The sequence below is a fragment of the Orycteropus afer genome, unplaced genomic scaffold (assembly GCF_000298275.1).
Source record: "Orycteropus afer afer isolate SDZICR_OR568_19922 unplaced genomic scaffold, OryAfe1.0 scaffold00745, whole genome shotgun sequence".
Lineage (NCBI taxonomy): Eukaryota > Metazoa > Chordata > Mammalia > Tubulidentata > Orycteropodidae > Orycteropus > Orycteropus afer.
The window spans coordinates 488565-498736 of record NW_006922332.1 but is presented as its reverse complement, the minus strand read 5'-3'; the positions used below and the strand labels follow the sequence as shown (position 1 = coordinate 498736).

At 46.6% G+C, this 10172-nt stretch overlaps 1 protein-coding gene across 1 annotated transcript in view; it reads left to right on the top strand.

Moving 5' to 3' along the window:
* PTPN21 (protein tyrosine phosphatase non-receptor type 21) overlaps window positions 1-10172 on the top strand; it is a 122474-nt gene that overhangs the window by 97197 nt on the left and 15105 nt on the right. The window contains exons 11-12 of the mRNA XM_007957408.1: window positions 2777-2861; window positions 8064-9523. Coding sequence (XP_007955599.1) covers window positions 2777-2861; window positions 8064-9523 — 1545 coding nt within the window. The remainder of the gene's footprint in view (window positions 1-2776; window positions 2862-8063; window positions 9524-10172) is intronic.

The window sequence follows — 10172 nt, the reverse complement described above, 5'->3', positions numbered from 1 at the left end:
TAGGGAGACAGCTCAGGGGGCAGGAGTATATGGAGGGATGGACACTGGGAAGAGGTAACTATGGGGAGGAAGTGGGAGGGGAGCTGTCGCATTGTGGTAAACTGTGGTCAATGACATGAGACAAAGTATATGTGAACTGCTGTATGGAAAGTGAATTAGCTCTGTAAATCTTCACCCAAATCACGATAAAAAAAAAAAAAAGGGCTGGTAGTTGATCATTTTTCATCAAAGAAATGACTATTTCTATAAGGAGTTGTGGTGTAGTGTGCACATACTTAAATATTAGGTCCAATCTGATGTTAAAAATGTTACTCTTGTGTAGTATGTTATGCCAATTAAGCTTGATACTACACAAAACATTGTTCCACATCCTACTTTGGTGAGTAGTGACCAGGATATTAAAAGCTTGCAATGGCCATCTGGATGCAACGATGGGTCTCTCCTCATCCAGAGCAAAGAAGAATGAAGAAAATCAAAGACACATGGAAAGACTTAGTCCAAGGGACTGGTAGAACGTGCAGTCCTCAGCCTATGTAACCATGAGACCAGAAGAACTAGATGACGACTGGCTACAACTGTCAACCACTCAGAGGGGGATCTCTGTAGGAGACCCTGGATAGAGTGGGAGAACAATGTGGAACAAAACTCGAAATTGGAAAAAAAGAAGACCAAGTTTCCTGGTGTCATAGGGCCTGGTGAAACCCTGAGACCTGGAATTCAGGTCTGGAATTAAACTTACTCTTGTGACTTCCAGCCAATATGGGCTGAACATTTACATCAGGTAGATACACTCCTTGGAGAGATCAACCATGAGAGAACAGAAGGGCAGTGTATGCGCAGGGAGACTGCTGTGTGGGGTTGGGGCAGGAGTGCATGGAGGGAAGGACACAGGGAAGAGGTAACTATGAGGAGGAAGTGGGAAGAGAGCTGTTACATTATGGGAAATTGCAGTCAATGTCATGAGACAAAATGTGTATGAACTGCTGTATGGTACATAAAATTGGTCTATAAACTTTCACCCAAATCACAATAAAAATAATAAAAAATAAAACAACCCCAAAACTGAACTGGACCTATGTGTATGCAAATAGATCTCTAAGATATACTGGTGAGTGAAAAAAATTTGCAGAACAGTAACAAAAAAAATGTTACTCTTTTGACTGCTTAGCTAAGAGAATCATATGTTAGTAGGTATTTAAAGTACTGTGTAACTTGGTCTAATAAGATTAAAGGAAGGAGCTCTGGTAGCATAGTGCCTGAGGCACTTGACTGCTAACCAGAAGGCTGGAGGTTCAAACCCACCAGCCACTCCTCGGAAGAAAGGTTGGGCAATCTACTTCCATAGTGATACTGCCTTGGCAACCCAAGGAGGGGTTGCTATGAGTCGGGGCCGACTCTATGGCACACAACAACAACAACATACAAGCTGTTTATATTCAAATGGTTTATATAATAATTGAAGGAATTGGTACCTGTTTTTTTTTGCTCTTAGATTTTTGGATGTAGATTGCTTTCTTGTGTCACCTGCTATCCTTGATATCAGTGTGTAGGGCTTGACATTGCCATTCAAGGAATATTGAAAATGATAGAAATGGTAAGGCTTAGAGCATATTTTTCTAAAATTTTTTTAACTAAATTTTTTTATATTCATTGTAATTAATACAAATGGTAAAGTGAAATTTCAATACTATTTTCTATTTTTCTCCTTTAAATATTAAAATTACCAATATTAGACATGAAATTTACTCATGAATCCCATTGCACAGAAAATAATATTTTAATTACTAGTCGTTTATCATGAAATCATAGGCAAAATTTGCACAGACCCCCTTCACTTACATAGATTCAAGGTTCCTGCTTTCCAATATTCTTTTTTTTTTTCTTAACTTTTTTTGGGAACATTGTATTGTGTTTTAGCTGAAAGTTTACACAGCAAATTCATTTTCCATTCAATAATTCATAGACAAATTGTTCCCTGACATTGGGTACTGTCTCCACAATATGTCCATAAAAAGTTACATCCGACTCATAGCGGCCCCTGCTTGGGTTTCTGAGGTGGTATCACTACGGAAGTAGATCACCCAATCTTCCTTCTAAGGAGTGGCTTGTGGGTTTGAACCACCAGCCTTCTGGTTGGTTAGCAGTCAGATGCCTTAGGCACTATGCTACCGGAGCTCCTAATGTGTCAATACTCTCCCCATTTCTATTCTGCCTTCCCTGTTTCCGTTTGACTGCTAACCAGAAGGTCAGCAGTTCAAACCCACCAGCTGCTCCATGGGAGGAAGATGAGGCAATCTACTTCCATAAAGAATTTACAGCTTTGGAAACCTAATGGGGGTCGCTATGAGTCGGAATCGACTCGATGGAAGTGGGTTTCCCTCTCTCCAGTTTCCCCGTCCTTCCCTCCTTCTCATCTTTGGTTTTGGGCAAATGTTGCCCTTTTGATCTTGTACAGTTGATTGTTCTCAGGAGCAAATTCCTTATGGGGGTTACTGCTTATTTTATAGCCCAGTTTATTATTTGGTTGAGGCAGCTTCTGGAAGTGGCTTCAGTTCCATGTTAGAAGGGTGACTTAGGACACTAATCTCAGGGGTTCCTCCAGTCTCTAAGGACTACACCATCTTACTATTTATTTCCACTTGTAATATGTTTAACCCCTTTAAAAACTTTTCAATGGTGAGAAAGAAACCAACAGAGAATTACTTGATGTATATTGCATAATGCACATGTATGGGGCAATGTCTTCTAACCCTGCTTCCAACTTCCCATTTCTTAGCCTAAACCCCAGCCCTATGTGATGCCTCCTCCACCCCAGCTGCATTACAATGGACATTTTACAGAACCATACACTTCTTCCCAAGGTAAAGTACAATGTCTCTGAAATGCCTTATTAAATTATTATTAATAAATCTGTGAAGACTTGGAGATAATGAAGCTAGGATATTTCCTGGCTGAAGTTACCCCCAAAATTGTTGTCATGATTACAGCCATCCTGGATTCTTTGAAGAAAAAGCCATTGGACTCACTTTCTTGGATGGGTGTAGAAAATACAATTAGACACCAGATAACCCCAGATTTGAGCAATGGGAGCTGTCCTTCTAACACTGCCCCATTAGTCTTCCAGTGTGTCTTTGCTTTCTGACAGGATGTCTCAGGGTCAGTTTGGTTTTCCCCTGCCTGAGACCTTTTCGTTGTAAAGGTTTGAACATTTTCTTTCTGTCATTGTCAGTGACCCATCTAGGGAGCTATATGCGGGACAACACCCCCGATGCTGAATCTCAGGCATTCATTTAACAAACAATGACTCTGTCCTCAGTATACAAGGCTCTACTGAAGGCCAGGGAGGTTTGTGCAGATGAGTGATTCCACATCTTAAGAAGCTTAGAATCTTAGTCGAGGGGATAAGACAAGTACACAAATAACTTGAATACAAAGAGAGCATGATGGGTTTGATGAGAGAGTGAGTGATTGCCATTCCTTGCAATGCAAGAGAGGCTCTTACGACCGGGAGACTGAGAGAGCTTTCTGGAGGAAGGTGAGGTGGACTTGGAGAGATGGGTGGATTCCATCGGGAAGGGGTGGAGGGCACGTGCTTGTCTGGAATTGCTGCTCCTGGTTCTGGGGGATGGTGAATACCGTGGCACAGCATTAGGAAGAGGATGTTTGGAGATTAGAGCTGTCTAGTGGTCTTACAGGGGACATTTTTAGGCAGTGGTGAGTGGAGGGACCTGAAGGTAGTCTGTGAGAGCATTGTTCATTCTGGCTGTTATCTGTAGGGATGACTGTTTGCATGCAGTGAGGTAGGCAGTTGGGGAGCAGTGTTTTGGGGTGTGGCTTCTGAGAAGATTCACCTCAGGATGTCTGTCTCTACTTCACACTTCTCTCCTTTCCTCCTTGCACCCGGCCCTTATCTTGTACCTGTGATTCTAGCCCCTTCCTCTCCTAGGACAAAGCTCTCCTCCCCGCTTCCTTCATCTCTTTGCTGTTCATTCTTTTCCCTTAGTCTGCAAACATCCTCAAGTAGATTTGCTCTCCTCTGTCTCCATACTGCCACAGGAGTTATTTTCCCTTTCCTTTATCACCCCCTTCTTCGAAGAATAATCTCTGGGGGCTGCTTCTGCTCGCCGAGTGCCCCTCGCTCCTCTGCCTGTTCCACTCTGTGGAAGCTGCCCCCTTGGAGGGCCCCGGCACCCAGGCCTCCTCACCCTGTGGTCCAAGCAGCCTCTCCTTGAATGTCTCTTCCCAGTACCCTGGATCCTCCATCCCTTTCCAACCGCAGCTTTTCATGCACCATCCGTCTTCACTGTGCCCCAAAGGGCTGCCTGTGACCCTCTCCCTCTGATGGCAAGCTGCTCTGGAAATCTCATTCACATTTCAGCTTTCAACAGGGATAACTGCCACATCTGTATTTGCCATCCCATCTTCATTTCTGTGCTCCAGCCTGACATTTCCAGCAGTCTGATAGGGTGGTTGTGACAATTAAGGAAGCTACTGCATGTTGATTGGTTGTTAGGTGCCGTCGAGTCAGCTCCGACTCACAGCGACTCTGTGCACAACAGAACGACACCCTGCCTGGGCCTGTGCCAGCCCCACAATCCCTGCTATACCTGAGCCCATTGTTGCAGCCACTGTGTCAATCCATCTCGTTGAGGGCCTTCCCCTCTTTTGTTCACCCTCCACTTTACCGAGCATGATATCCTTCTCCAGGCAATGCTCCCTTCTGACAACATGACCAAAGTAGGTGAGATGAAGTCTGGTCATTCTCGCCTCCAAGAAGCATTCTGTTGTGTTGTACATACAGTCACTGTGAGTTGAAGCTGACTTTATGGCCCCTAACAACAACAACTGCATGTTGAGCCCTCGATGGAGTACCTGGCATATGAAATACCCAGTACGTATGACCAGAATGATGACAGATGAAAATTAAAATTTATTCCTCTTTTCCATCAGCCTGTTCCTTCATTTTCGAATCACATCACTCTCCTGGGTATTTGGATTCTAAACGGCATGTAACTTTGCTTTCTTTTGTCTTTGCCCTCAACAACCAGTCAGTTACACATCCTATTGCCTCATTCTCGTTCTTTGTGGACTCTCTCTTGCAGAGTACCATCTCCAATCCCTCCGCTCCTGATCCAGTCCACCCGCCCCTTTTTTTGTCTTTGTAAACGTCTCCCTGTAGTTGCAGCGTATGAACTGGGATCTGCGTCTCTGCTCTCCTGGTTCATCCGGCTCACGGCAGCCAGGCTCACTTCCCTGGCCTGCTGGTCAAGACTGCACCATCTTCCCTTGTCCTGCTGTTTCCAGTCTTTCTTCCCATTGCTGTTCTCCTCCTCTCTAGCCCCCTCATTTTCGAGCATGCCCTCTGAGAGTGGTCTCCTAGCTTTGCCCTTGGCACTCTCCTTTCCAGAATGCCCTTGTCTCCTGCACCCTCTGTCCATCTGCTACCATTTAGTCAGGGTAGACTGGGTTAGGCTGTGGTAACAATGTTAAACTCTCAGTGGCTTCAAACAGCCAAGTTTACTTCTTGCATAGGTCACCTGTCCACTGTGCAGTGGCCAGAGTGCTCTGCCCATGTCAACCTCCTTCAGTGGCTTGGGCGAGGTGGATGGGTGGGGGTCTGTCCCACCTGGAATGGGGTTTGTTGGGTGTTATGGGGAAGGAGAGCATGGGCTTGGTAGCGGTTCTAACCCTCTGGTCCATTTCCCTGGTGGTTTCCTGTCACATGGCTGGTGTCTTACATCATGGGTGAGGAGGTGTAATCCTGTGTGCTCCTGGAAGTAAAGACACCTGACTCCTGAGGAAAGCTGGATGTGCCTGCCCCACCCACTGCCCCTTGAGGCTTCTCCAGCGCCCTGTCTCCTGTGCTGCTTTTCTTGATGTGTCCCTCTCTGTCCCTATCAAGCAGCTCAAGCTGAAAGTGAATCTTCTTCTCAGACCAACTCCCTTCCTTGAGTTATGCTGATTTGGGGGCAGACTTTTCCCTTTTCACTGCCTATATTTGAGTCTTCTTCAGTTCTTAGGGGTAGGCTTTTACATCTGACAGGCTCACTAATGATTGGCTGGCTTTGGGGTACAGGGAGGAGCCTGGGGGCAGAGAGACCAGGCAGGTGGGGGTTAGTCCGGCCCTGCCGAGCTGGGCTGAGCACCTGAGCTACTGGGCTGTGGTGGCAGGGAGTGGGAGAAGGACGCCAGAGATGCTTAGAGATGGTGGACTTTTCCAACTGTGGGAAAATTCAGTGACAAGGAAGCCCTGTGTGGCAGCAGGAAGAGCCCAGGGCAGCATTCTGAGGCCTGCTGCTTTGGGCAGCTGTGTGGGGGGCGTTAGAGTGAAGTCCGCGTACCAGACCGGGTCTGTCACTTTGATAATCACTGGTCACTTGAACCACCATGGAGCTTTAGAATCACAAAATGATTGTGTTTTCAAAGGAACTCTTCTCTGAAGAGGAGCTGTGGTGGCGTAGTGGCTAAGGCATTTGGCTGCTAACCAGAAAGTCAGCTGTTCAAAACTACCACCTTCTCTGTGGGAGAAAGATGAGGCCATCTGCTTCCGTAAAGATTTACGGCCTTGGCAACCCTTGGGGCAGTTCTGCTCTATCTTACAGTGTCGTTGGAATCACCTGGATGGCAGTGGCTCTTGTCTGGTTTCCTGAAGGACTGGATGCTGATTTTCTGTGAGGTGTTAGAAATCATCCTCACTCAGCTCGTGATTGAGCTCTTGAGTCTGGTAGTCCGTTGGGCAGGGATTTCCTGCCTTCCTGAAGAGTGGTGACCAGGGCAGGGAAGGGGCCTGGCCATGGTACAGTATGTGCAGCTGCTGGAGCTGCTAGTGGACCTGGACGAGCTCAGAACCTGCGCTTTCAGAGATCACTGTCCTTTCCTAGTTGAAGCGTTTGTTGCCGTCTGGAAGAACTTACACACAGTCTAGAATTCTACTTAGGAAGTATTTCTGGACAGTTGGTTCTTGAACCAGCTCGGCATCAATGGGCCACATCCCCACCCAGGGAGAGAAAGCAGACTCAGTGGCCTGACACCCTGAACACTGTATCTGCCTCTAGCTCCCAGAGTTTCAGAAAGTCCTTTTCATCTTTCTAATAAAACATATCTTTTATTTTCATAAAAATATAGTGTTTTGCAATACAATTGTATTTAAAAAAATTAATATACTTAAATTTTTTAGAGCAGTTTCAGGTATACAGGAAAACTGAGCAGAAAGTAGAGAGAGCTCCCATATACTATCCCTCTCCCCCCAGTTGTCCCCATTATTAACATACTGCATTAGTGTGATGTGTTTGTTAACAATCAGTGAATGAATGTTGGTATGTTATGATTAACTGGAGTCCATAGTTTATGCTAGGATTCATTCTTGGTGTAGTACAAGCCTGTGGATTTTGACAAAGGTATAATGTCATCTATCCACCATTACAGTATCATACGAAATTGTTTCACTACCCTAAACATGCTCTGTGTTCTCCTATTCATCCCCGACTCCCTCTTCACTCACACCCTACCCCAAACCCCTGGAAACCACTGAGCTTTATATTACACCCATGGTTTTGCATTTTCCAGAATGTCACGTAATTGGAATCATATAGTATATGACATTTTCAGACTAGTGTATTTCACTTGGCAATATGCATTTAATTTCCCTCCATGTCTTTTCATGGAGTGTTAGCTCTTTTTAATCACTGAATAATATTCCACTGGGTAGGTGGGCCACTGTTTGTTTATCCATGTCAAAGGATGTTTTGGTTGCTTCCAGATTTGGGCAATTATGAATAAAGCTGCTGTAAGTATTTGTGGCAGGGTTTTGAATTGGACTCTTGCAATTTGACTTAGATTTGGCTAATTCTCACTGAGTACAGAGCCTGACTAGCATCTGTAAGGCAGACCATGTCCCTGTTCTATGGATGAGGAAGCTGAGGCTCTGGGAAGCGAGGGGCCCGGGGTCACTCAGATTTTTTTTCTTTTTTCTCATAGATTTTCATAAGCCACATTGAATGCCATGACAGTTCAGAGGCTATCTTTGTATTTTTAAAATACATTTTAAATATGTTTTTTTCCAGATAACCTCTTTGTGACGAACCAGAATGGATACTATTGTCACTCTCAGACAAGTCTGGATAGAGCCCAGATTGACCTCAATGGTCGGATCCGTAATGGTAGTGTCTACAGTGCACACAGCACTAACTCCTTAAATAATCTCCAGCCCTACTTGCAGCCCTCCCCTATGTCCTCTAACCCAAGTATTACTGGAAGTGACGTCATGAGACCTGATTACGTCCCGTCACATCGGCACAGCGCCCTGATACCCCCGTCTTACCGCCCCACCCCGGATTACGAGACGGTGATGAAGCAGCTCAACAGAGGGATGATGCACACAGAAAGGCAGAGTCACTCGCTGCGAAACCTCAACATTGGCAGTTCGTACGCGTACAGCAGGCCCGATGCCCTGGTCTACAGCCAGCCTGAAATTCGGGAGCATGCACAGTTCACTTCTCCCCAGTCGGCCCACTACCCGTTCAACTTGAACTACAGTTTCCACAGCCAGGCTCCCTACCCCTACCCTGCTGAGAGGAGGCCTGTGGTGGGGGCAGTCAGTGTGCCTGAGCTGACCAACGTGCAGCTGCAGGCCCAGGATTACCCGACTCCAAACATCATGAAAACACAGGTGTATCGCCCGCCCCCTCCTTACCAGTACCCCCGGCCTGCCAACAGTACCCCAGACCTGTCTCGCCACCTCTACATCAGCAGTAGCAACCCGGACCTCATCACGAGGCGAGTCCATCACTCAGTGCAGACGTTCCAGGAGGACAGCTTGCCGGTGGCTCACTCTCTCCAGGAGGTCAGTGAGCCTCTCACCTCGGCCCGCCACGGTCAGTTACACAAGAGGAACAGCATAGAAATCGCAGGGCTGACCCACAGCTTTGAGGGCATGAGGCTTAAGGAGAGGACCATGTCGGCCTCGGCGGCAGATGTGGGGCCGCGGACTGTCTCAGCAGGCTCCCAGCCCAATGTTTTCACTGAAAGAACAAAACCAGAAGACACTGATGAGCAGGCAAGCCTGAGATATGGTCATAAAAAGTCCCTTTCAGACGCTACTATGCTGATACACAGCAGTGAAGAAGAGGACGATTTTGAAGAGGAAAACAAAACATGTGCAACACTCTCTCCATGTGCACACGGGCTCCGACAGCTTCCGCCTGCTGTGGGCACCTGCTCCCAAGAGCCACAGTTGAGTTACTCCTGCAGTTCCATCACTCCAGTAATGGGCCCTCTGCATATTCTCGAGCCCAAGTCCCATGTCACAGAATCTGAGAAGAGGGTGAGGGATGTCAGTCCAGTTCACCTGATGGTTGAAGCCCAGCGGCCCAGGAGAGACGGGCTGCTGACACCCTCTATGTCAGAGTCTGACCTCACGACCTCAGGAAGGTACCGAGTGAGAAGAGATTCTCTGAAGAAAAGGCCTGTGTCCGATCTCCTCTCGGGAAAGAAGAACATCGTGGAGGGACTTCCGCCATTAGGGGTAAGTGTTCATTGTGCCTCTCAGGGTGGACCTCTGTAAGCAACCAGGAATGTTGTTGTTGTCAGTTGCCATAGAATGTATTCCCACTCATTATGACCCCACACATGTGGAGTAGAACTGCTCCATAGAGCTTTCAGGGCTGTGCCCTTTCAGTAGTAGATTGTCAGGCCTATTTTCTAAGGTGCCTCTGGGTGGCCTTGACCCACCAGCCCTTGGGCTGGTGGTTGTGCACTTAACCATCTGTGCTGCCCAGGACTTCTCAACTGGGAGTCAACCAAAACCCAGTCCATTGCTGCTGAGTTGACTCCCACCCATCGTGGTTTTACAGGGTAGAATAGAACCGCCTTGTGGGACTTCCAAGGCTGTGATCTTTATGGAAGCAGAGCAGCCGGTGAGTTCAAACCACTCACCTTTTGGTTTGCAGCCAGGTGCTTAACCACTGTGCCACCAGGGCTCCCAACTAGGAAGGGCACCCTTTAAATGAAGTTTTTCTAACATCTTTCACACTATTCCCATCATCTTCTCCTTGACTCAATTCTGATGTTTTCAGCTTTTTTTTTCTTTTAAATGCATTTTATGGAAATAAAATTTATGTACACTGAAATACACAAAATGAAAGTGACATGGGTCAATGCATTTTTTTTTTTTT